General features: G+C 40.4%; 1 protein-coding gene across 1 annotated transcript; it reads left to right on the forward strand.

The window, feature by feature from the left end:
- Nucleotides 1–469: 469 nt before the first annotated feature.
- Nucleotides 470–26,129, forward strand: LOC139454505 (alanine--tRNA ligase, cytoplasmic-like). The gene is made up of 23 exons (XM_071236257.1): nucleotides 470–528; nucleotides 916–968; nucleotides 1,768–1,933; nucleotides 2,434–2,622; nucleotides 3,688–4,025; nucleotides 4,333–4,477; nucleotides 5,237–5,382; nucleotides 6,194–6,302; nucleotides 7,198–7,236; nucleotides 7,821–7,932; nucleotides 8,558–8,682; nucleotides 10,144–10,288; nucleotides 15,289–15,458; nucleotides 16,468–16,581; nucleotides 16,943–17,080; nucleotides 17,708–17,848; nucleotides 18,434–18,546; nucleotides 19,927–20,035; nucleotides 21,321–21,446; nucleotides 21,969–22,088; nucleotides 22,862–22,948; nucleotides 23,831–23,944; nucleotides 24,555–26,129. Exons 3-23 carry the CDS (start codon nucleotides 1,790–1,792, stop codon nucleotides 24,726–24,728), a joined length of 2,898 nt encoding a protein of 965 aa, XP_071092358.1. The 5' UTR covers nucleotides 470–528; nucleotides 916–968; nucleotides 1,768–1,789; the 3' UTR covers nucleotides 24,729–26,129.
- Nucleotides 26,130–27,973: the final 1,844 nt, after the last annotated feature.

Genomic DNA, 27,973 nt, shown 5'->3' on the forward strand with positions numbered 1-27,973 from the left:
TCAGGGAAGCGTGACTGGCCGGAGTCAGGCTGGATGGCGCCCGGGAAACTCCTCTCTTCTCTTTTCTCATTTTGCTCGTTATATTTATTTTTTCAAATTCATAGAGACTAGGGAACAAAATTTACCCTTAATCACGATCATGACAATGGGTATTATTTTTAAACGACCCTGGACTCTGGAACCTCAGATAACTTTCATACGAAACTACTTCTCTTCCTAAGACAGCTCTGGTTGTTTTATGCGGCGGTGTCAACTATAAATGCCTCCCCAAAACATTTGACTCACAATAGTTGCACAAAATTGGCATATCTGCGTGATAATTCCATCTATATCTCAGACGGAAGGTAATAATATACAATATATTGACTATTAATCTTCTAAAAGTAACATGACATTGTGCCTACATTACAATTTTAGATGGAAATTATGAAAACATAAGACATTTTATTTATAGGATGCAAATTTGTCACACACCCATGAACACGTTGGGCGACTGAATAATAACATCTTTCACTTTTCAAGCAGATTGTAAGTATGATACGTGGTTAGGTCAATTGTTACAAACAGGTCATGTTAACAAACCATACCTTATCTCCTACAAGCTACTATTTCATTTGGATAAGCAATTCTGCCACGGTAAATACCTGTAAACACCGCTTGCCGTCTATCACGAACGGTTGCATCATTTTCATCGACACCCCAACCAAACCGGGAAGAAGGAGTGCACATAAAGTCTGTATTGACCATATGACGGAAGCGACGAACTGACCCTATACCTTGTCCTACATTTTTGACTATTTCAAACAGTGATAAAGGATTGCAACATCTGTGAACGGGATTTTCTTTGCGTGATGATATAAATAAACCACACTGCCCAGTCTTGTTTTATTTCCAACCTCTTTCATTTTCAATCAGAAGACGTCATTTTGCTGACATAATCGTGACACTTGACAGTTTACAAAACAACGGTACGTTCGCAGCGTTTCCTTTTGTTTTGCAATTTTCAATGAAATCAGAGACCATAAAATATTTTATGGCCTCTGCTGGAATGAACTCTTTCTTTGAATAGTTTGTTGGATGGTCAAGTTGACTTGAAAATGTTGAGAAATATCTCCACAGAAATAATGTAACTGTTGCATGTTTGCTTATGGCATGTTTCTGATCGAGACTGAGCATTAACGTCAAGAGTCCCGTGCCATATCTCTGATGTTGAGAGTTGAGCATTTAGAATTGTTTGTCATGTTTAGAGGGTGCCTATATCTACTACCATACCATAGAAGACCTTAATTTTGAACACTGTTTGTTCAGTTTCATGATTTGCATAGGAGAATAGGACTTCAGCAGCCCATGCTGGCCGTAAAAGGCGACTATGCTTGTCGTAAGAGGCGACTAACGGGATCGGGTGGTCAGGCTCGCTGACTTGGTTTATGCATGTCATCGTATCCCATTTGCGTGGATCAATGATCACGATGTCAAGCACTGGATTGTCTGGTCCAGACTGGATCTTTTACAGAATATAACTGGAATTTTGCTTAATGTGGTGTTAGACAGCAAACAAAGAAAGCATAATATATTTTTGCAACACATTCGACAATTGACCGAGCATAATTCATATGGCTATTGACTTAACATATTAATATGATTCTTATTTATATTATGGTTTTTGAAAGTTCAATGCTCCTGTAGTTTTTACACATTAAGGATTTGGTCACATTTGGCTCAAGAATATTTATTACAGTGATACATTGTTTCCATTTCTTTACGCAGTTGAGGACAGATATACTCCAAGATGGATAGCAGTTTAACGTGTGCTCAGATTAGGAAGATATTCATTGACTTCTTCAAAGAGCAAGAGCACACCTATGTCCACTCGTCATCTACCATCCCTCTCGATGACCCCACACTACTCTTCGCAAATGCTGGAATGAACCAGGTACATTGTCCTAATGATTTCATTTACATCATGGTATTCATCTAACATTTGTGACAAAAGTAAATTTTTCAAAAAGTTTAATAATATTATGCTAGTATTGTTTCTGGAAGATCTTGGTGGCTTTTTTAATTGTGTTAACATGGTTAAGTGGTTAATCTCACGAAAAAATAAATTTTACAGTCAAATTCCTGCTTGGGATAACTGCTAATTTAACTAAAATGATGTTCTAATGGAAATATTATTATCATTACCTTGTCATCCTAATAGAAATATATGATCACAAGCAACACTCCGTGGGGCAGCCTAGTGGTTGGAGAGTACGCTTGTTTGATTCCTGACATGGGTACAATGTGTGAAGCCCATTTCTGGTGTCCCCTGTCGTGATATTGCTGGAATGTTGCTAAAAGTGGTGTAAAACCATACTCACTCATTCACTCAGTCTACTGACCGTCAACATGGTTAATCATGTAAATATAGATGCTACAATGCTGGTGTTTCAGTTCAAGCCCATCTTCCTGGGAAGTGTGGATCCCAACAGTGACATGGCCAAGCTGGTCCGCGCAGCCAACTCACAGAAATGTATCCGTGCCGGCGGAAAACACAACGATCTGGACGATGTGGGTAAAGATGTCTACCATCACACCTTCTTCGAGATGTTGGGCAACTGGTCCTTTGGAGATTACTACAAGGTAGGCTTATATAATGTGCCTCTCCTTCATTGCCTCATGCTACACAACATTACCCCCGTGAAGATCTGGGTTAAAACAGACCTTCAGCAACAATGCTTGTCGTAAGAGGCGACTAACAGGATCGGGTGGTCAGGCTTGCTGACTTGGTTGATGCATGTCACTGTATCTCAATTTCATAGAACGATGCTCATGATATCATTCACTGGATTGTCTGGTCCATACTCTATTATTTACAGACCACCATCATATAATTTGAATATTGCTGAGTGCTGCGTTAAACAAAGAAGTATAACTTTCAGCATGTACTTGTGAAGGCAGCCAGAACTGATACATGCTGCACAAGACTGATTCTAAAAAAAACAGGTCTTCAGTTGCAGTCACCTACAACCTTAGTGGGTGTTATTTTGATCATACCATCGTCCAGGGATAGAAATGTACCTGGTCCCTTTTGTGCAACAGGGGCGGTCGGGTAGCCTAGTGGTTAAAGCGTTCGCTCGTCACGCCGAAGACCCGGGTTCGATTCCAGACATGGGTACAATGTGTGAAGCCCATTTCTGGTGTCCCCCGCCGTGATATTGCTGGAATATTGCTAAAAGCGGCGTAAAACCAAACTCTCTCTCTTTTGTGCCGTGGGGCACTTATTAAAACATTTGGGTGTGCCTCTTGAGAGTGACAATATATACTTTTCATTCAAAATAAAAAATGTTTTAGGTTTGTCCAGTCTCCTTGTACAAAAATACCTTTATCACTGAATTCACAAAATAAACACATACCCTTAAAGCACCAGGGTGATGTACAAAGTGATCTTAGCGCTAAGGTTATCAAAACTCCCATACCTTAACATAGATGTAAGACAGTTAGCGCTAAGGTTGTTTTGAAAAACAGCTCCCATGTACTTATTGCAACATTGATTTTCACCATGCCATTGGGACTCTTAATTCAAATCAATCTCTGAAATATGTTTATGAAACAGTTTGAGAAAATCGATGGATTATTTACCTTTGAAAAAAAAGCCATGGGTCGCAGATAAGCCCGTTCTTAATAAGTTGGTCTCCCTCTGTGCAGAAAGAGGTGTGTGCCTGGGCGTGGGAGCTGCTGACGGAGAGGCTGAAGCTGGAGAAGGACAGACTATATGTTTCCTACTTCGGAGGGGACGAGGCCAAGGGATTAGAACCTGACAACGAGGCCAGGGACATCTGGATCAAGCTTGGCATTCCCCCAGAGCGTGTGCTGCCCTTTGACATGAGAGACAATTTCTGGGAGATGGGGGAGACAGGGCCATGTGGACCGTGCTCGGAGATCCATTACGACAGAATCGGAAACCGTGATGCTAAACATCTGGTCAATATGGATGATCCTGATGTGTTGGAGATTTGGAATCTTGTGTTTATACAGTACAACAGGTAACCATGGTAACCTCCTGCTCTTTGTTAAAAGTCTAGCTGTCTTGTTCTTGTCAAGACACTGTTTGACAGTTTGCTGGTTGCCATCCGACACAACATCATAATGTCTGATGTCATGTGACTTGCTCACAAGACCACAAGTGACTGTTCTCACTGTGAAAGTGAAATTAAAGTTTTCCCCCTTGCTGAATAAATGTAAATTTTTTACTTATCCTATCTCCACTATGCATTTCTTATTCTTCTTTCGATCCCAGGTGGAAACTTTTACTCTTTTAGGTTTTATGCAGACAAAAATCCTTTGTTACAGAGTGTCTAAGACAGAGTTACGGCCCCTGCCCCGCAAGCACATTGACTGCGGGATGGGTCTGGAGAGGCTGGTGTCGGTGATCCAGGGGAAGCGCTCCAATTATGACACTGACATCTTTGTGCCACTGTTTGATGCCATTCAGAAGGTATTGGCCTATGTGCTGTTGTACCCGGGGGTTCTTCCATAGAACTTGACATCAGAACTGCTGTAATTTAAAATGCCAGTTAACATTGTTTAGCCTGCTCATCCATCACAGTTTTGGACATAACTATGTCCGATTTACAATGTGAATATGTTGATGAGATGTAAAGGATGTCAAAAGGAAATTGATGCAACCTTTTTCTTTGTTTTCTATTTTTAGTAATTGGGAAAACAGTTTGATTTCACAATTCATGTTTGAAATTCTTTTTGAGTCACTACAAATTATTAAATAAATCAAAATCGCTGATGTGGTGTTACTGTTAACCAGTATTCACACTCTCCTTCACTTTTCAACTGATATTACCATAATCAACGTAATAAGCGCCCCGCTCTAATAAGTGCCCACGGCGACATTTGCTAATATATTGGCTAGTGAACAATCCCAATTAGCTCCCCTTCCGATTGATCAATGTACACAAGACTTATTTATTTGTGTATTATACGCACTCATGTGTTATATGCACCCTTAATTATGGGCAATTCAATTCTGAAAAAATATATGTCGTATTTAAACGTTTCAGGCTGTTGGCATAAACCAAGAATTTTATCTTTCAACTAGAATGTTATTTTGGTGTTATTTTCACCCAAATAACATTCTAATAAGAGCCCCCTATTTCTAATTTTGAGAGCGCCCTGGGCGCTTATTACGTCGAAGACGGTAACCACACAGGTATTGCTGACATATTTGTGTGACTGCTTCCAGGCCACAGGGACTCGGCCGTACGCAGGAACGTTAGGCAAAGAGGATGCTGATGGTGTCGACATGGCGTACCGAGTGTTGGCAGACCATGCTCGTACCCTCACGATCGCCCTATCTGACGGCGGGCGCCCAGACAACTCAGGAAGAGGGTGAGAAGGAAGTTCAGTACACACCAGTGAGGAAGACATCTGGCGTACAGATAATTAGAGAATACTAGTTATAAAATGAATACCATGGGACAACTTTGTAGCAAACTCAATAGAACAATCTCAATTTAAGCACCCTCAATATTAACAAAGGATCACTATGATACATTTTCCTCATTTTCATGTATATACAGGAACTACAAGTCATTATCACATGTCAGTGAAAAATCTGTGGAAATATGATGGACTTTTGCCGTAAAAAATGACTATGCTTGTCGTAAGAGTTGACTACATTTGTCGTAAGAGGCGACTAACGAGATCAGGTGGACAGGCTCGCTGACTTGGTGGAAGCATGTCATTGTATCCCACTTGTGTGGATAGATGCTCATGATGTTAATCACTGGATTGTCTGGTCCAGACTCAATTAATTACAGACTGCCGTCATATAGCTGAAATAAACAAATAGATTGGGGCATGGGCGGCACAGTCGTCTAGGTCAGCACAATTCGCTGTGCATAGTTGTGTCTCTTGGACACACAAGAAACCTATGACCATGGCTTCGAATTCCAGTTTGCCCCGATTATGGTTTTTGGTTTGTCAGCACCATACCTATGCTTGTGGGTTTCATCACAATGGTAAACGTCAGACCTGCATCAGACCTGTATTCCTCCCACAGTAAGCTGACACGCCGTGATATAACTGGAATACTGTTTGAAGTGGTGTTAAACCTAACTCACTTATTTATAGACAATATTTTGTGATGGGATCCAAACCAATTTCCAGCACTAAACGCTGATTATGATCTGTCTCTTAGGTATGTTTTGAGACGTGTACTGAGGAGAGCCGTACGTTATGGCACTGAAAAGTTGAACGGGAAACCAGGGATGTTTGCTTCACTCGTTGACACCGTCGTCCAACTGCTGGTAATATTTTTTAATTCGGTGACAAAAAAATTATTAATGTATCTTGCCGAATCCTAGGCAGAGTGTCCCCCTTCCTCACTTCTGACACGAGGCTGACATGCCGTGATATAACGGACATACTGTAAGAAGTGATGTCAATCCAACTCACTGGCTTGTTCACCTGCCTCGTGGGCCTTGCTCTAGGCATTAAGGGGCTGAAACAAGGACTGGTTGGTATACTGTGTCTAAGTGGGGTATTCGTGTTAAAATGAGTCATGGCATCTAACTGGGTTAGCACTTTAAAACCGGCATTAGTCCGGACTAGTACGAGCAGCCACATATACACGTGCATGTACGTCGCTATTCAAGTGAAATATGTGCAATCATTTTTAACGTGACATTAAACCACGATTCACCTCAGTAGTTATCACCAGGCTTTATCATTATCCATGGATCCCACCTGTCTTCCCTTGTGACAGATAGAATCCTACCAATTCTGTCTATTCTCATGATTCTGCCAACCCGAGAAGATCCCAGTAAAGAATAGGTCTTCAGCAACCCATGCTAGCTGTAAAAGGTGACAATGCTTGTTGTAAGAGGTGACTAACAGGATTGGGTGGTCAGACTTGTTGACTCTGTTGATGCATGTTATTGTATCCCAATTGCGTAGATCGATGCTCATGATATCGATCATTGGATTGTCTGATCCAAATTCGATTATTTTACAGACTGCCGTCATATAGCTGGAATATTGCTGAGTGCGGCGTTGAACAACAAGCAAGCAAGCAACATGTATATTCTGCCATGAAGACTATTGTATATCAATCAGACAAACGTGTTGTTTTCGGCACATTAATAAAACCCTATTTTACCCCATCAATAGTTACAGCTCAGTTTTCCTTCATATTGTCTGTAGGGTGATGCCTTCCCTGAGGTCACCAAGGACCCTGAAACTGTAAGTATGCAAAGATTGAACTGTCTGTCAATTGTACGATTCAGAAAACCACTATACGCTGGGCATGATGCGATGCATATCTAGCAGGGCTATTCGATCCCGGGTAGAATAGGTCTTCAGTAACCCTTGCTTGCTGTAAAAGGCAACTATGCTTGTCTTTAGAGGCGACTAACAGGATCAGGTGGTCAGGCTCGCTGACTTGTTGATGCATGTCAACGTATCTCAATTGCGTAAATCAATGCTTATGATGTCAATCACAGGATTGTCTGGTCCAGACTCGCTCTCATATAGCTTGAATATTGCTGACTGCTGCGTTAAACAACAAGCAAACAAAAGACATTTCCGGTGTCACTTCAATATGTCTAGAATATTTCTAAAAATGGCATAAGACCAATGCGCACTCCTTTTGATTGTTATAAACAAATATTTTCTCAGAAATATGTGAGTGAGTTAAACTTAAACGTTGCATCGGCATTATCACAGGAGTGAATAAGAGTTGTATCGACAAAGTTTCAGATGGTTTTCAAGCTGTATATTTGTGTTTTTATCAAAATGATCGCATCAACACTGATCACATTGTCCAGGTGAAGGAGATTATTAACGAGGAAGAGGCTCAGTTTCTGAAGACGTTGACCCGTGGACGCAAGCTCCTGGAGAGGACAATCGGAAAACTAGGTGACACCAATGTCCTACCAGGTATGTGATGTCATTGGCTCTCCCATCATCACCCATAGCTTGTATTCCTGTCTTACATATCAGGTGCTATTTAGTTCCTCTGAGTCACCTACTTGGGGTTGCCAAGTCTTAAACCAGTGGGAAATACCGGGTAAAAATATACGCCCCCAGCAACATATGCTGTTTGTGAGAGGTGACTAAATGGATTGGGAGATCAGACTTTGTGTGTTTTTTGAATGCATATCATCATATCCCAATTAAGAGGCAATGATGCTTGTCGTAAGAGGCAATGATGCTTGTCGTAAGAGGCGACTAACGGGATCGGTTGGTCAGGTTCTCTGACTTGGTTGATGCATGACATCATATCCCTACTGTATGGATCGATGGTGTCAATCACTGGATTGTCTGGTCCAGACTCGATTATTTACAGACCGCCGTCATATAGCTGGAATATTGCTGAGGGCTGCGTTAAACAAACAAACAAACAAACTGGGATTACTAGGGACTGTTCAGTGAAACCAGTGACTCTCCATTTATATCTATATTCACTTGGATGTAGTGTTAAAATTTCCATGTTTTCATATAACTTATGTCTCTTTTTCTCTAATAAGAAACCAAGGATATGCAAATGAGCCCCATGTTCCAGGTGATGTTGCCTGGCGACTGTATGACACGTACGGCTTCCCGGTCGATCTCACCTGTCTCATGGCGGAGGAGAAGGGGATGTCGATTGACATGAAGGCTTTTGATGAGGCCAAGCAGCATTCCCTGGTGTGTTGTTTGTTCACATCTTTGTAGGTTGTTAGGTAAACTTGGACTACTATTTTGACTTGGGATTCAGGGTTCGAAAAGGTCCCGACAACCCCTGATTGTCTTAGAGGTGTCTAACTGGATCAGGTGCTCTTAGTCCATGGCTGAGAGGTGTCTAACTGGATCAGGTGCTCTTAGTCCATGGCTTAGAGGTGTCTTAGAGGTGTCTAACTGGATCAGGTGCTCTTAGTCCATGACTTAGAGGTGTCTAACTGGATCAGGTGCTCTTAGTCCATGACTTAGAGGTGTCTAACTTGATCAGGTGCTCTTAGTCCATGGCTTAGAGGTGTCTTAGAGGTGTCTAACTGGATCAAGTGCTCTTAGTCCATGACTTAGAGGTGTTTAACTGGATCAGGTGCTCTTAGTCCATGACTTAGAGGTGTCTAACTGGATCAGGTGCTCTTAGTCCATGACTCAGAGGTGTCTAACTGGATCAGGTGCTCTTAGTCCATGACTTAGAGGTGTTTAACTGGATCAGGTGCTCTTAGTCCATGACTTAGAGGTGTCTAACTGGATCAGGTGCTCTTAGTCCATGACTTAGAGGTGTCTTAGAGGTGTCTAACTGGATCAGGTGCTCTTAGTCCATGACTTAGAGGTGTTTAACTGGATCAGGTGTTCTTAGTCCTTGACTTAGAGGTGTCTGACTGGATCAGGTGCTCTTAGTCCATGACTTAGAGGTGTCTAACTGGATCAGGTGCTCTTAGTCCATGACTTAGTTCATCACGATTGTCATGGCTCATGTATCTATCACTGGTTTGTCTGGTCCAGACCTATTTACAGTTCAGGCCATCAGTGATCATGAAGATGTAGTATTTTGGTTTATTGTTCAACACCTCACTGCAATATTCCAGCTATATCACAGCGTAGCTGTATTGTCCTGAGTGCAACTTTAACACAAATAAAGCCAAGATAATGCAGGACTGCAGTATGTTTACTATATACAATGTGTTTGCATTCTGTGTGAAACCAAAACAGAAAATAGATTCATGATAATGCCTATTGCGTGATTTGGTTTTGGCAAAGGGAGATCACTCTAATCATATATTGGACTTAGTTATTTCAGTATGTTCAATAAATATATATAAATATAAATAATATAGAGAATAAGCTGATTGATAATGTTTGAAATTTTGTTAAAAGATAGACACAACTTTGACTTTCAGTTATGCAGGTTTAGTCTCTTCTTGAACAAGTAATAATATTTTGTGGAACATTTCTTGATATGATTCTACTCCATCCTAATAACTACTGTAGTGTCCGCTCTCTTTGTGGATATATATATCTTGCTGAATAGTTAACCACACCCTGTGCTGACGATGATAGGAGCAATAATTCCCAAATACACGAACCGCGGAAATAGCTGACTTGTCTGATAGAACTATGTGAGGCTTGTATGTAAGGTTACATTGTTTGTACTTGAAGGTCATGTCTCAAGCAGCTGGCAGTGCAGTGGCAGAACAGATTAACCTGGACGTCCATGCATTAACAGACTTACAGGAAAAGGGGGTGCCCCCCACTGATGACTCACCAAAGTATGGCTACACTGCCGACGTAGAGGGCAACTACAGTAGGTGTTGATGAAGTTGTTACAACCCTGTGGGGACAAAATAGACACCTGGTGTCCATTCTTGTTGTAAGAGGGGTCACGGATGGCCCAGTCGTCTAAGGCGCCGCGATTCACTGTGCAGAGTTGCGTCCCTTGGGCACGCCAGAAACCTATGATTGTGGGTTCGAATCCAGGTTCGCCCCAATTATGTTTCTGGGTTTGTCAGCACCATACCCATGCTCGTGGGTTTCGCTGAAGTTGTAAACGTCTGAGATCTCAATCATTTGGGCTTTCCTCCCACAATAAGCTGACATGCCGCGATATAACTGTAATACTGTTAAAAGCGGTGTTAAACCCAACTCTCTCACTCACTCTTGTTGTAAGACCCAAATAATGAGGAACTGGTGGTCTCACTGCTAATTCCTTGTCAGAGAGCCTAGATTACTGCGGCAGGTTTTGTTGAAGCTACTACTGCTACAATCATGTTCGGATTCCATGGCAAAACGTCCCATGCCCATCCTTGTCGTAACACTAATGTGATGGTCATCATGTGAGATTGTGTGTCACTGCACGTGGACGGCGTTAAGCAATATTCACTCACTCACTCACTGCACGTGGTACACATGGATCACTGCTCATACCACCCCCTACTAGTTTTTCTGGCTCGGACTTGACTATTTACAGACTAGGTTGGAATTTCCAGGCTCAATCGTAGTGCCACCAGTGGCTATTATGAGTTATGTCCCTTCTATGTCCCTCATATTGACCAATCAGATTTCATCTCTCATATCACTTGCATTTGCTTCAAACAAAATGGCAGCGCCCAGTCAAGACGATCTGATCACAAATCAATATCTATGTTGTAATAAAACGGGTCTTACCCTGTGAAGTGCATGAAATCACTTGAGCACCTTGATTAACACCATGAAAAGATTTGCAAAATATCTTTTGACGCCAAGTTGGCTGTACACATGTTTTGCAAATCCTGCAGTCAATCAAAATCTGCATGTTGAAATCCATTATGTTTACAAACCAGATGTCTTGTTCATAACACTATTTTGATTGGACTATGCATAGACTCATTAGTCCAGCCAAAATGTAACTCCGGAATTCCAGCCTAGTTCGGTAAAGGTGGAAACTGGACTTCTGTCGTCAGTTAACGCCATTGCCTTGGGAAGATGAAGTACAATTCAAGTGAACCTCCATTTCTGATCTTATATCTGTACAGTCATTTTCACAAATAAGTGATCATTTGACCCATAAATAACCAAGTATGAAGATCAGCATGGTGACACAGTCGTGTTAGGCAATGCAATTCGATGTGCAGAGTTGTGTCCCTTTGGCAGGCCAGAATCTTATGATCATGTGTTCGATCCCAGCACAATATCAGCACCAGTACCGTTCTCATGCTAGTGGGTTTCACCAAAGCGGTAAGCATCCCAAACCTGCCTCTATTTTGACTTTCTTCCCACGTCAAGCCGTCATATAACTAAAATACTGTTCAAGCCGGTGTTAACGACAAATCACTCTCTCAAGTATATGGGTCATTCTCAAAAAAAGTGAGTTTTTTAGTCCGAGTTGAATAACAATTAAAATATTTATTTTAGATATGTTTAAACACAAGTGTTTTTTGTAGAACATACCATGGTGTCTGAAAGTTAAGTTTCAGTATTTCTTATTAGGTATTTTATTTTAATTAAAACTGCTTAATCGCGGTTAAATTGAGCTGAAGGGTGTGTCCGTAACCCTATGTTTGCACATCAACATTGTTTAATGTTGCTAAAAATAAAAAATATTATGTAAATAATGTTTATATATTGTACATTACCTTTCTAACTCATGATATAAAATTATCTTTTGAAGATACACTCTTTTATTTATATTGGTTTTTGGTAAGAAACACTTGTACATAAAAAAGTGTCTGTCCTGTTACCAAGATGGATCAAAACTGAAAAATAAATAATCCTTCAAGATTCCCATAATTCAAAATAACAGAAATACAGCTTACTTCCTGTACTATCATGGCAGCAGTGTCCTTCAAGTGAGAGAAGACCTTGGATAATTCTGCTTGACAGGGAAGTTTATTCCTATCATGAATACCCTTTTCTTATGTCTGTGCTGTTACTGCTCATTTTTGCCCAAACAAATATTTTTTTCTAAAACCATTTTTTCAGAATATTAGAAAATATGAACTGTTCACAATGCCATGTGGTCTCAACATTTCAAGGGAGGTCTCATTAAAAAAAACTGTAATTAATGTCAATTTGTCTATGCTGTTACTGTCTGTGCTGTTACCTTCAAACATGTAACAGGACAGACATTCCGTGGTAACAGCACAGACTTATCATCATCTTAAACTGTCTTTCCTTGTTTAACCAATCAATAATATAATTACCATAATAACTCAAATAATTCCTTTTGAAATAACACAGACATTCAAAAGGCTATAGTTGTACAAATCTTCCAAGCTGAATAAAAACAAGTTGCTCAAGACTTAAAAGTAACAGCAGAGACAAATATTGGTAACAGCACAGACATTTGGTCAGCTTTTTCTAACTATTCTTGTCCAATCACTCAATATTCAAATTTTATGAAACATTAAGACATATGTTTTGAAATTTATCACAGTTTAGAAGAAAACATATTCATAAAAAATAGACTACTTTGTTGAAGATAGTTATCTGATGATAAAGTAACAGGACAGACATTCCGTGGTAACAGCACAGACTTATCATCACCTTAAACTGTCTTTCCTAGTATAACCAATCAATAATATAATTACCATATTAACACAAATAATTCTTTTGAAATAACACAGGCATTCAAGAGGCTATGGCTGAACAAATCTTCCAAGCTAAATAAAAAAAATGGTTAAGACTTAAAAGTACATGTAACAGCACAGACATTTGGTCATCTTTATCTAATGTTTCTTATCCAATCACTAAATATTCTAATTTTATGAAACATTAAGAGATATGTTTTCAAATTTATCACAGTTTAGAAGAAAACATATATACATAAAAAAATAGACTACTTTGTTGAAGATAGTTATCTGATGGAAAAACAACAGAAGGGTGGAGAAGACAGGTGGTGTGGTGGAAAAGGGTGAGGTTGTGAAAAGTGTGGAGAGGACAGATGGTGTGGTGGAGAAGGGTGAGGGTGAGAAAAAGGTGGAGAGGACAGGTGGTGTGGTGGAGAAGGGTGAGGGTGAGAAAAAGGTGGAGAGGACAGGTGGTGTGGTGGAGAAGGGTGAGGTTGAGAAAAGTGTGGAGAGGACAGGTGGTGTGGTGGAGAAGGGTGAGGTTGAGAAAAGTGAGAGTGACATTTTACTATCCGTTCCAGATGATACAGAAGAGTGTCTTGGAAAATGTGTGGTTGTGTTATATGATGGTTTTCCATATCCTGGATACATAGATGTTTCTACCTATGATATATATGTGGAATGCATGCACAAGCCTGGCAAAAAAATTGGATCAAAAATGATTCTTTTGGCCAAGACTCCTGCTGGACAAATGCTGGTACAAGCACGAGGACATTATTACCATCATTCCTGAACGAAAGGAGATTGAAGGCACTGCTTCCCACTTCAGTGTTGAAAACATTTACTGGGAAGCTATTACAGATATGATAAAACAGAAACAATAAACAACCTGTGGTTTCTGGGTGAATGAAAGGCACCATTTAATTCTGGCACTAATCAAATAATCATAGATACAAGTGAATTGTACTTTTAAGGAAACTATAATTCACCTTTTCAGACCGTTTATTTGAGTATTTGCGAATACAATTGCAAAAGAATACAGCTTCAACAGGAAATCTTCTGACAAGTTTTTTTTCTCCAGATTATGTTGATGTTTGACATGGATAAAGTTGGTTATTGTGTTGTTGCTTCATGACAAAAACTGTCACATGACTATTTAGTGTAAATTTAAATCAATTTAAATTCTTTGTAATTCTAGGGATTAACCCAAAATGCAAAAGTTATTGTCTTTGGCGTTACTTCCATCTGTGCTGTTACCTACCAGTATCCTACATTCAGATTACATAGAAGAACATTCAGTTAATAACATCCATATGATCAGATACTGTTAATTAAGCAAAACATTTTCTTATTTGTCAGAGTTCAAAACTTTGAACTTCTGAACAGGATAGTTGACTGCAAACATAAGTTTGTCCGTCCTGTTACTTTCAGTTGTCCGTCCTGTTACCGACCGGTTTCTATAGTTCAGATTACATACAAGAATATTCAGTTAATTACACCTTATATGTTCAGGTGTAATCAATTGCACATACTTTTTTCGTATTTGTCAGATATTTCAAAATCTTGAAACTCCTGAATATTATAGTTATCTGCAATCAAAGCCGATTGTCCGTCCTGTTACTTTCAATTGTCCGTCCTGTTACTACGTTGTCTGTCCTGTTACCAGCACTTAAAATAGAAATATACTGATTATTTATTTTTCTTTTTCAGAAGAACATATTTGAATTCAAACATATATCATCTAATGAAGTATATGTGTCAAATATAAGATGCAATAATCAGGGTATGTTTGTCATATTGGATTTGAATGAATTCAAATGTTTTCATTTGACTCAAATGCTGGACAAATCTGTCCATAAAATAATGTATCCAATCTCTTTTTAATTGTACTCATTGAAATATTAAACAATACATTTAAAAACAAGAACTGACATGATTTGTGTTGAACTTTGAAAAATATTGTTACAGAAAATATAATTGTTAAAATGGTAACAGGACAGACATATTTTTCCTATTCAGTGTTAATTAATTATCATAATTAGGACATCATTGATTATTAAGGTGTCATTTTGCTTAACATTATTATTCAGAAGTTACTTTGTGTACTGAGTCAATAAAAAAGGAATTTTACAAAAGACAATTTTGATGTTTTTGCTTAGTTGAAATTCTGACATTTTTTGAGAATGACCCATATATGAAGTATTCCATTATCTGTGTGCAACAAGGGACCCTTCACCGTGATGCTGTTCGTGTAATTCAGAGTTCGAGTCTGCTGCGGCTAAGGTGATCGGGCTCCGCTACAACAAGGCGTTCGTGCAGGAGGTGACGACAGGCCAGGACTGTGGTGTCCTCCTGGACAGAACCAGCTTCTACGCCGAGCAGGGCGGTCAGATTTACGACGAGGGATTCATCGTCAAGGAGGATGATGAGGTATGTACAAGTAAAAACACATCATGATTTAGGTCATACCCAATGTATTTTTTGTTTGTATAAATCGTACGAATTTAATGCTTTCTTTGTTGATGTGGGGGGGCACGAATGGCCCAGTCGTCTAAGGCGCCGCGATTCGCTGTGCAGAGTTGCGTCCCTTGGTCGCACCAGAAACCTATGATTGTGGGTTCAACTTACAGACATGTACATGCCCACACAGCAGCACTCTCAACAAGACTAACATCTAGCAGCCCTCCCCCAAGCATACTACCTCAGTTATGTCACATGTACAATCACACAAAACTTTACGTACCAGTACAAGTTATTCTGGAAACATCAAACACAATCACTCGTTGGACACCCCCATCTTGAAGGAGGCCTGGCTCTCATGAGATCTTGAAATATATTTACACAATTTCATTAACATTTAACATATCTTTGCTCCAAATGTTTATGCTCATCTTTGCTCCAAATTTTTGTGCTCCCAACCATAGCTCAAAATGAACCCTGATAGGATTCGTTGCCATTGTCATAGATGCAACGTAGCTTGGAACCTTTCTGGACCCGAATAACGATCACATACCCCTAAAAGGCCTGAGATTCCTACTAGTCCTCTGGATACAATCAACATCAGACTAACATTCTCCAGTTAGCAGGCTAGCCCCAAATTCCACCCATACCTTTAAGAAAAATGACTTAAAGAAAGCAACTGCCACCAGTTCCTCATTGGTACCCCCGAAAACGTTATGGCCTTACAGCAGCCAATGATTTCAGTGTCGTGTCTATTATTTGGTTGGAATATGTCCCCAAACGGATCAAGTAGTCAGACTTGGTTACTTCCTTGGTTGTGTGTCCTGGTATACTGACGGAGTGGATCGTTCTTCATAATATCAATCACTGGATTGTCTAGTCCAGACTTGATTATTATATAAAGACTGCCATCATCATGATCATATAGCTGATTGTAGCTATAATCTAAGTAACAAAAGCTACCATGTTTGTTGGCCAGGATGTGGAGTTCCGTGTGAAGAATGTGCAGGTCCGGGGCGGCTACGTCTTGCACATAGGTACGATCGAAGGCACCCTCAGAGTCGGCGATGCTGTCAAACTTGCCATAGATGAAGTATGTATGATGCGATCTTTTATCAACAAGCAACATTCAACATGTCTTCTCAGATGAAAGCTTTAATAGTATATGTATTTGAATTTATAGAGAATTTATGCCTGTCCACTTCTTTATTTCGTGGAACACGTTTAGGAGTACATACACTTACTCCTTCATCAGGTCAGAAATTCTCTTCCTTATGTGTATCACTTCTAAATGCCTTTCAAAGACCTCAACTAAGATATACTTACATACCAGGTAAACAAATCCAGCCAAGATCTTCCATGGATAATGTGCAGAATCTGAAATGATTTTCAAATTATTCCAATTCTTATTTCCCAATATGAAACATATATTAATCAGTGAGTTTGCTGTTCAGGATCGTCGGTGTGCTGTGATGAAGAACCACACAGGCACACACATGCTGAACTTCGGCCTGCGGGCAGTACTGAAGGAAGCAGACCAGCGAGGCTCCCTTGTGGCTCCAGACAGGCTCCGCTTTGATTTCACTGCCAAGGTTAGTTCTGCGTCATTCAACTTACAGATTATTTTTTTCATGTTTTGAAGTTGTTTGGGTTTTGTATATTTACAGTCTGTTACATATTCATATTAACTTACCAGAACAGTCCAGAAAACTATGAGTGCTGGTTCGAATCGTGGTTCGCCCTGATTTATGTGGGTTTCGCCAAAATGGTAAAGGTGTGAGACCTGCATTAACTCAGTGAGCCTAAACTGGATGGTCGTTTCCCTGACTGATTAACGCAGGTTTACCTTCTCCACTTGTAGTTGTTTCAAAATTGATGTCGCACAACAAACTGTCGAAAACCGATGTTTAACAACAATGTTTAATCTGTCAGACTTCAACGCAGTGTCAGGCTCGCGCAGGGTCAAATTTTAACTGTCAAGTCATATATATACGTCACATGTACAACATCATGGATCACCCAGGGTGCAGCATTACTCAAGGAAACAATTCAAACACATCAATCCCCCACAATTGCACACAGCTCTGTTATTCCCAGTTTACAATCTGACCGCATGGCATTTTCCCCAAAGGACGTAACTCTAGTCCAAACTCTACCTCTAACTAAAAGCCTTATCAACATTACACCACAACTTAACTCGCTTCCTGTAATGTCTCTAGGGCGCCATGACAGTAGCAGAAGTGAAGAGTGTCGAGGAAGAAGTAAACAAGATGGCTGCCAAGAATGAAGTGGTCTATGCAAAAGAAGCCAGTCTGGCCGACGCCAAGTCTATCCAGGGTCTCCGCGCTGTGTTTGATGAGGTGAGGAACTGCTAGTATTTACTTTAGGGATTCACAGGTGGCCCAGTGGTCTAAGAAGCCGCCATTTCATCCCTTGATCTTACCCGAAACTGATGGTTGTGGGTTCAAATACCAGGTTTGCCAGGAATGTGACCGTATGTCTGAAAGCGAAAGAAACCCATGCAATGTTGCATGCTAGGGGGTAAATGTCAGCATTTGTCCCCCCACAGTAATCTGACACACTGTGATATATAACTGAAATATTGTAAAACTTTGTATTAAAGGCGACTAGGTTTGGACAAAATGGCAGTCAAAGCAAGCCTGATTAATGCTGTACAAGCACCATTGATTTTTAACTTATCTCTCCACGCCAGTAGTTGCATACTGTTGTGTCAGAATAAGAATGTAAATAAGGCAAATACTCTGATTGCCTTATATTTTTTGTTAACTCAAATCTTATCTTGTGTATCAATCCACCAGTCAATGATTATGATTCACAGAAATATGTTTCAACTTCTCACCTGGTACTGTGTTTCAAGGCCAGGCCTAGGCAGGATGAATATTGCCCTAGAAATGGTTTCAGCTATGGGTTCTGTTTGTTTCAAGGTGTACCCGGACCCCGTCAGGATCCTGTCAGTGGGGATCTCGGTGGAGGACCTTGTGGCTGACCCCATGGGACCTGGTGCCTCCATCACATCAGTCGAGTTCTGTGGTGGAACGTAAGAATTTACCGATCTTCCTTACCTTTGAACAGTGGGCACCCATATAGCACTCTAACATTGTGAGGCAGCAACATATGATCACAAAGTAGACACTTTATGGATAACTACTCCATTATTTTACTGTAATAGCGATGTTTTGGTGTAGATCCTTATACCGTTGTCAAGCAAGGCTGAATAATGAACATGGTACTGAATATAGTGAGTTGGGGGGGGGGGGTGTCTGTGTGTTTTTTCATTCTGTACCATTTTCATTATTCAGTCTTGCTTTACAACGGTCTACTTTGTCATGTTTGTCATCCGTCAACTTCTAAGAAATGCGTATCACACAATTCAACATGTCCTTATCTTGGTTGAATTCATGTTGTTGTACTCTGGCATTGCTTATAATATCAACCATGTTTTCATCGGACCCAAACTTCATTATTTCTTGAACAAACAGGCCCAACAATGTAGCTGGAATACTGCTGACTTAAGGGTGAAACAATACATCATTGTACTGGTGCATCGTGAGTTTTCATGCAACGATATGACACACAATGAGGTTTTTTTCTGTTTCAATATAGGACAGTACACTTGCTAAAATAAGGTACATTGTACTTACTCGTTTAATGACATCAGAGTTTTGTGGCAAGATTTCTTGTAATTAGCATTTCAAGTTCACTGCTACGAACATGTGGCTACAGCTAGCTTTCCTTTTGAACCTGGTCTGAAATATTTATAGTAAGAAGTTACCACACGATTTGACATAAATATGTGTATCACGCTACGTATCATATTGTGACCGATGTATCATGATACGCATCGTGTCATGACCTTACTGTATCATTTTACCCCTACGCTGTCTGCGGCTTAAACAAACAACAAGTATCGTTATTCGTACTGGATCATGAGCAAGGTATCGTGATAAGTATCGAATCACTCAGTTGGTGTATCGTCCCAGCGCTAATAACCATGGCGCTAATATTGGTTTGTTGAACAGAGACCAGGAGTTCTTGACTGTCGCCAGGCCGATTGTCTGTTATTTCACACTGATGGATGTCTATCACTGTCCTCAGAAGGTGAAGAGTGTTGCTCAGACTACTGACCAGTGGTTTTCCTGGCTCAGGTGTAACCTTGGTAACGCAAAGCCTGCTGGGATATGGCTGTAGTGCGAACCCAAACCACGTTTAGGTCCAAAATATGAAAATCCTCTCTCATTGGGTGGATGGGGGTGGGGATTGTCTACACATATACTACATTTGGTTTTCAAAAGGGGAGGGTGCCCTTTCCTGTCACTGAGTTACAAGGACCACATTCTTTGTCACATGGACACAAACAGTTGTTGAATGTCTTCGAGAGTTGTTTCTGATTTCTTACCCCCAACTATACAATGTCCAGGCATCTGCGGAGATCCGGACACGTCGGTCAGTTCGTCATACAGACGGAGGAGGCCATCGCCAAGGGAATCAGGAGGATCATTGCTCTCACAGGGACAGAGGCTGCCAAGGTGAGGGTCATAGTGGCCATCTTGGTTTCGGTTTCTCGATATGTGTAACACTTTTTTGCCTTTATCACTATTTCAAATCGGACATTATGCACTCACCATTGGACAAGTCCGGCGTACAGACCGGTTTCGGTTTCTGGATCCCTGCTTTAATGACAGAAGTATACACGATAGTGATATATTGATATTTTCATGAAAAGGAAAGTTTGTGGTATCAGACTGTGGCAGATGTGAACAATTGATGTATCCAGAATCAGTTGCCACTGACTTCTAATCAGTTTGACGGGCTGTCGCGTAGCCTAGTGGTTAAAGTGTTCGCTCGTCACACCGAGGACCCAGGTTCGATTCCTGACACATTCATATGATGTGTGAAGCCCATTTCTGGTGTCCCCTGCCGTGATATTGCTGGAATATTGCTAAAAGTGGTGTAAAACACACACAGACACAGACAAAACAAACTGAATTATATTTTTTTATTTTTAAATTGATTTCTAGTTGATATAGGAAACAAATCACATGGTTAGGTGACTTAAACATCTAGCTCCTCATTGGCAGCCTGAGTTGTATATTCCCTAGGGAGCTGAGAAAGAAAATCGAGTTACACTGATCCATTGACCAGGGTAATGATGGTGTTAGTGCTTTGACATGTGTCAGTGGATAGCCTAGAGTGCATCACAAATATCCATTTATCATTTAATTATTATATCGAAAAAATAAGGCATTAATTACCTTGTCACATAGAAACATTGAGTTTTGGCAATATGGGAAGCCAAAGTGGCAATCAGGAAAACATCATTCAGTGGAATAGATTGCAAGAGGTATCTGCTACTACACATCATAAAAGTGATGCAGCACAAGTACATCCTGAAACCAGTCTGTGCAAAAATGGTTTAGTGTTATGCTGTATGTACAAATCAAATTCTGCACAGTGGAGCTTGGGGTATAATCTTGTGTGCAGTTTTGTCCTGATTATATGTATTTAGTAGAAATGTTTAAGGTACGCCAGTGAACATCCGGGTAAGAATAGGTCTTTTAGCAACCCAGTTTGCCATAAGGGATGACTATGCTTCTTGTAAGAGGCAACTAAAAGGAACAGGTGGTCAGACTCGCTGACTTGGTTGATGCTCATGATGTCAATCACTTGATGGTCTGGTCCAGACTCGATTATTTACAAACCGTCATCATATAGCTGGAATATTGCTGATTGTGGCGTTAAGCAAAAAAACCACAAATGTTTAAAGATAAGTGTATTTGTGGTTGTAAGTAAGTCTGTCTACGATGGTTTCAGGCGACACACCGGAGTGAGATGCTGGAGAAGTCTCTCGGGGAACTGAAGGCCAAGGTGGAACGAAACCCCAAGACAATGGAGGCGACCGAGAGGGAACTCAGCTCCCTCATCGTACAGCTGGACAATGTATGTACCATGATGTACATAATAATAATCATGTACCCCTACATAACGCACATCATACAGAGCTGTTTGTCACAGCTTTCTTTCTGAATACAGGCCATATACTTCCAGGCCCCCATGTTTGTTGTAATATTGACGAGGGTCAAGTGAAACCGTGAACCGTGGCTGATTGTAACCTTCCCACAATGGCATGAACGTTGCTCATGCTATCAACCACTATTTTACCTCGCCCAGGCTTGATTATTCAGCAGGTCGTCTTGACACAGCTGGAATAGTTCTGACTTTGGCGTGAAACAATTTTAACTTCTCATTTAAAAAATAGTTAAACTGGAATGACCAGTGATTTGAAGCCATAGCACACACAATCAAACAGGAGGCTACCATTCACAGTGTAGAGTTACATCCCTTTGCTGTCACGCCAGGATCTGCTTGTCATGACCTTGTCTGGCTCCTTAATTAAGCCACATTCTGAAATACCGAAGTGATGAGAGTGTCATTAATCCCAAACTTTGGAACCCTTGACAGGACGTGTCCCAGTCTAGCATCTCGTACTGGAAGCGGGACAGTCTGAGGTCAGAGTTGAAGGGGCTCAAGAAGAAGATGGACGACCTCGACAAGGCCAGGAAAGCTGCTGTGATGACCGAGGTGAGAGAATGTCAGAATAGAATATATTTAAAGAAGAGTTCTATGTGTCTGTTACAAAGGAACTCTCATGCTGTTGGAGGTTACGAAAGCAAGTTGTTCCACACACACTCAGACTGTTACAAGGTGATGTCCAAATTGACAGCTGAGATTGGCCGAGAAATCAAAATGCACAGAATCAATTTGTGAAATCTGTGAAACATCACACTAGATCAGTGAATGATTCATAAAATATTTACACACACACACAGTTTTAGGTTAACAATCAAAAGGGCAAGACAGTAGATCAAATAGTGGCAGCAACCATGAGTAACAGGCTATAGGGGAGGGATGGGGGGGTCGTTGTCCAGGGCATCCCTCTCCATTTTAAAATGAAATGTATGTTGTAGGTAGTAAAATTATATAGGGAAAGGATTTTTTATATTTCGGACCCCTCCCTTTTGAAAATGCTAGGTCCACCTTTGCAGGCCCTGGAATTAATGTTAGTACACTCACGCATATTATCCCTGTCGACTGTCTTGAAACATGCCTGTGTCCATTCTATCATTTGCTGCAACTGATAATTGCTAAAACTATATTTACATCCTTTTCTACTGCCACATACATTACTTGTACATAACAACACACATACATTACCACCTTGACTGCCACAGGAAATGGTGGCCTTGGTTTGGTGGTGGCTGCATTTGGGAGGTTTTCTCAAGACTTGAGATTCATCGTAACACCTGTTGAAATCATGGACCTGCTGACACACTTACTGTTTCCTTATCCTGTAGGTTGTGGAACAAGCTAAGCAGATGATTGAAACCAACCCAAACATCAAATACATCGTCCATGAATTCAAGGCAGGATCTAATGCCAAGGTCAGTTCAATCTCATAAAAATCAGATCTTAGTGCTCTCCACTGCTATACATAGATCCGAGGACATTCCATTTAAGGTAACGTCAGAAAGACTTTTCATTCGACCAGTTGTGAAAGTGAAAGTCCAAAATGTCTTCTAATAATGCAAACTTGAAAAATTCAGTTAGTGGCTGAACGACCCATTCCATCAAAATCAGCGTCCATCTCGCTTCAAAGGGATAAACATTTGTAATGGAAGAGACTTTCCATAACCCATGGGAAGTACCGGTACTGCCATACAATCTCAGCTAATCGAGAACTTGCTAGTGTTGACTTCCTGTCAGTCATTTCATTGGTTGGTTGTTCTGACATGACCTGTAATGGGATGTCCTCAGTTCTTTGGTAACGAGCAAGGAGACCAAAATTGTATGCACATCCCATTCTGTCAGCATTCATCCCTGACTTGAGTCATCGCAAGACGGTGTTTAAGATCAAGGATGGCCCTGACTTCCATGAAGATTGCTGCATGAGGATTTGAATCTAGGACCTCGAAATCTCTCATTTGTAACACAAAGCTTATAACAAAAGTCCTTGACTTGCATACTTTATTTCGAACTACACAGTCTTCTCAAAGCTTACCTCAAGTTAAGAAAGGTTATTGCATCTGTAAAATGCATGGATTGAATACTGTAAATCTTGATATTAATGCGAGCATGAATTAAATGCGAAAAATGGGGGGTGGGGGTCGCATTCATATTGAGTTGCATTTTTGGCTAGGGGCCAGCGGTCGCATTCTTTTGGAGATGCATTGATTTCAAGTTTTACAGTATTTACATGCCAGGAAGTAATCTAAGCTGACTGTCCAGTTGATGGATGCGGTAATGTTTCCGCCATGTTGTTCCAGGCCCTTGACGCTGCAATGAAACAATACAAGGCTTCAAGTCCGGAGACTGCCGCCATGTTCTTCTCCACGGACGAGGAGTCCGGCAAGATCCTGTGTATGTCCTGTGTTCCCAAGGTATGTGCCTGGTGAATAGTTCGCATTCAGTAAACGTGTTATTGTGTTGAAACTATATCACTTCATGAGATGATCAGAATATTGATTTATTTTGACTTTTTGGGTACCCAGTCAGCTTTAAGATTTTTGAATGTTTAAACGTACATCAACCACAGTGATTGGTCAGGTAGTGAGTGAGTGAGTGGGTGTTGGGGTTAGTGAGAGTGAGTGAGTGAGGGAGAGAGCAAGTGCTGTCAGCAGTATTAACCTATAAACACCTGTCAGTCATGTTGGTATTTGAACACGCTGTCGGGCTCTAATAATGTGCAAGCGACCAATTCCTCAAGTCTGACTGATACAGTTAAGTGGCATCTTGTGACAAACAGTAGCTAGGGTACACTTACGTTTCCCCAAATTCAGTAGTCACCACTTTAAGTAACAGCAAAATCTCAAAACAGAAAGCGAGTTATCTGATCTGGTCAATCTGTGATATGTTAATCCCCAGTTGTAAGTATTGTTAGATCTTCTGTTAAAGTCAATGTCTTTAGATTTCACATATTATGTCTTCAGAAATATAAAATGATAATCGTTTTAGAACCTGTCTACAAATATACCAATTATTTTTTCCCAGAATGTTGCATCAAATGGCTTGACCGCAAAGGCGTGGGTTGACCACGTCGTGCCCACAATCAAGGGCAAAGGTGGAGGCAAAGATGTGTCCGCACAGGCCACGGGATCTAACGTCGGGGCCCTGCAGGAAGCCTTGAAACTGGCAACAGAGTTCGCGCAGCTGAAACTGTGTTGAACAGGAAGGACCATAATGCATTCTGCTCAAGTGCTCTTTATCTACACACCACGCAAATGTTGAACTGAACACCTCGTTTTTTGTGCTTACAGAACAGTCACCCCCCAACTACAGTTGAAAAACATTGAAGATTTCTTTTTATTGTTACTAAAGTTTCTTATTTAGTGACCTTTATGATACGACAAGTGTAGGTTTAAGCCGAAACTGAACTTTCGGTGCACTGTGAAGAACGGTTATGAGTTCATGTGTAATCCTTGTCTTGTAACGTACAAAAGTGATGTTTTGAAAGTGTACAAAGTGATTCTTGACCAACATTGACGTTGACTTCTGACCTCTGACCCTGGTTGCATTGCAGTGACATCTGGTGGTTGAAAGTGCCGCTGGTTAGGTTATCTTGTATTAAATCTGTAGTGATCTCAGGTTTAGGTACATATGAATATTTCCTTGCATCTTACGTGCAGTTAGAATGCTAGTGTTTTTGTCTCTTGCCAGTAGCCATTGTGTTCGGTTGTAGAACTGAATGACGTATATACATCTAAATATGTCTTTGTAGAACTTAAGCAGTAGCAGCAATATTCAACACTGCTTCAACAATATTCTTAATAATCCTTTCTTTTGATTTATTTTTCTAGATGCACCATGGCAGTACTAGTAGTATATATTTAGAGGTACCTGCTGTAAATTAGCTTGTAGGAATTTGCTTTTGTGTATTGGCATTGGTGTTAAGAGATGTACAGAAAAAACATAAAAAGTTAACAAATTATTTATGAAAATACAAGATGTTGTGAACTTTGGTGGGTGGGTCACACAATTGATGTCATACAGGACACCAGGTTTGGTGCCACAGAGACATAAAACACAATGTTTTAGAAACCTTTGTTAGAAACAGTATAAAAAATACCCCAATGAAATTCTTTTGTTTTATGAAAATATGACCTTCTGAATCCTGTGTTCTGCTCACGAGTCAGTTGGCTGATATTATTATTGCCTTTAATACCGGGTAGTAATAACATTTTTTTTGTTTAACTGTCGGTTCAGGCTAAAGTATCCAATTTCGATGCCTTTTGTTCTAAAGTTTGATAACTTACAAATTCCATTTTATAGTGTTTATGAAACCAGAGTAGCTTCCCTTTTTCTAGCCTTACCACAGTATTAGCCTCCGTCACACAGGGGTCAGTTGCTAGTGCTCACAGGTCCAGGGTTAAGTGGACATTGGTGATACAAGGTGATGCAATTAGCTGTGCACAGTTGTGTCCTTTCGTTGTGCAGGGATCTGCTGATGATGGGTTCAAATCCTTTGAATTGGCCTTTTTTTTATCATTGGTTTGTCAGCACCATACCATGCTTGTGGGTTGCACCGAGGTGGTACATGTCTCCTACCTGCTTCCCTCTTGTTGTTTACCACTTAAGCAGAAAAAACTTTATTTCTCACACCTGGGTTGTTAATGTGCATGTAAATCCTTGATCTTGTAAACAATTCAGTAACCATGGCAACTTCAATTTTATTTGATGCTTGCATATTCTCACCATGATTATGTAAACCTTAGATCTTTCATGTGGCACAGGGCATCTGTTAATATATCACTGTACACAGAATGATGTGTGTATACTACTTGGCGACAACTGATAATAGTGGTGAAACTGTGTGGACATCCATTGGTCAATACTTGAAAAGAAGTACAAATATGCACCTCATGAAGTGTTGTGTCATTGGGACACAACCTGACTCCTCGGTATATTTATACTTTCTGAACATGGTAAATGCAATCGCGTGGAATGTCAAAAAAACGTTTTTTTTCACTCAAGTAATGGCAATTCTTGACTTCAGAAAGCAACTAATTGTGCTGTTTTATGATGCCCAGCTTCATATTGATGTCAATGCTCGTGGGTCAGGTGGAGGTTACCTGGGTCAGAGGATCAATATTGCTGACCAATAGAGACCCATCGGTCAGTGTCAGTGACTACTGGCTATCTTCCAGTTGTCTCCCCTTTCAGTTGTCTCCCCTTCCAGCTTATGTTTGAATCATTCCGTACACACGATGATTGCTTTCCCAAAGGCCTGTCACAAACGCATTTCAGTCAGGCCTTGAAGCTTGCATGATTGAGGTATTCTCTTGAACAGTAAGATGTCTGACAACTCTACCTGGTGTTGTACAGAATGTATGCGGAAATATGAATGTTTTGTTATGAAATGTAACTCCCAACTTGTGTGTGTATTTCGTTGAGCAAAATGTGAGAGATTAGCAAAGTCATGGATGACTGCAATAATGTTCTGAACTTGTCTGATTTTCAACACAAATATCAAAATCTGGTTTTCTGTCAAAAGAATGTCACCGAGTAGATTTTACCTTGGTTACAGTAGTTGCATCACAAAGCTGAATAAGCATGTTAAAAACTCCTCAAAGTTAACAATTCTTTCAAAAGCTTTGACCAAATTGCCTTTTCATTTGTTGATTCTTCAAATCTGAATATGTATTTCTGTTTTCGATTTTCATCAGAAATTCTTGAAATATGGAGATAAGCTGCATAATGTTGGTTTATTCCGACCCTTATGAGTGAAGTGATAGAGTGGATGTGAGCTTCACAGCTGCCGCATCCTGAAGTACGGTTGGCTGGCCGACGAGTTAATTCATAGAGATCGATAATCGCTGACTAAATCTTGATCAATTATCGGAGAAGGAAAACCAAATATGCAAAAGAGGTCCTGAAAGAAATCAACATATTTCACACCACTGGTGAGCAGCGACACATTTTTGCATGGATTACTTTGTTGACATTTGAAAAAGTTTCTTTCCATCTTGGACAATTGACATTATTGACCATAGCAAGTCTGTTTCGGTAAATCTAAACTTTATTTCATCACAGTAATTTGTGGGAGTTGTTATCAGGCATCAGTTTCATATCCTTAACATTTCTTTCCATTGACGGTTATCGATCTTTTCAACAAGCCCTATCGTGAAGTAGTCTCAGTATTGGTCAATGCCACATCGGCAGTGATGATATCATTGTGTTCAGGTTTACTAGGGGCGGTCGGGTAGCCTAGTGGTTAAAGCGTTCGCTCGTCACGCCGAAGACTCGGGTTCGATTCCCGACATGGGTACAATGTGTGAAGCCCATCTCTGGTGTCCCCCGCCGTGATATTGCTGGAATATTGCTAAAAGCGGCGTAAAATCAAACTCACTCACTCAGGTTTACTATATGCCAGTAAGTGTTCTGTCGGCCACTTATGAAGCTTTTGGTCTATG

The sequence above is a fragment of the Haliotis cracherodii genome, unplaced genomic scaffold (assembly GCF_022045235.1).
Source record: "Haliotis cracherodii isolate W230 unplaced genomic scaffold, xgHalCrac1.p SCAF_10, whole genome shotgun sequence".
Lineage (NCBI taxonomy): Eukaryota > Metazoa > Mollusca > Gastropoda > Lepetellida > Haliotidae > Haliotis > Haliotis cracherodii.

What these genes read in the sequence shown, in the direction of transcription:
- LOC139454505 (XM_071236257.1), top strand. Translation starts at nt 1,790, where the DNA reads ATGGATAGCAGTTTAACGTGTGCTCAGATTAGGAAGATATTCATTGAC. An exon ending in CCAGACAACTCAGGAAGAGG is followed by an intron (nt 5,383 to 6,193) that starts GTGAGAAGGAAG and finishes TCTGTCTCTTAG; the next exon opens with GTATGTTTTGAGACGTGTAC. An exon ending in TCGTCAAGGAGGATGATGAG is followed by an intron (nt 15,459 to 16,467) that starts GTATGTACAAGT and finishes TTTGTTGGCCAG; the next exon opens with GATGTGGAGTTCCGTGTGAA.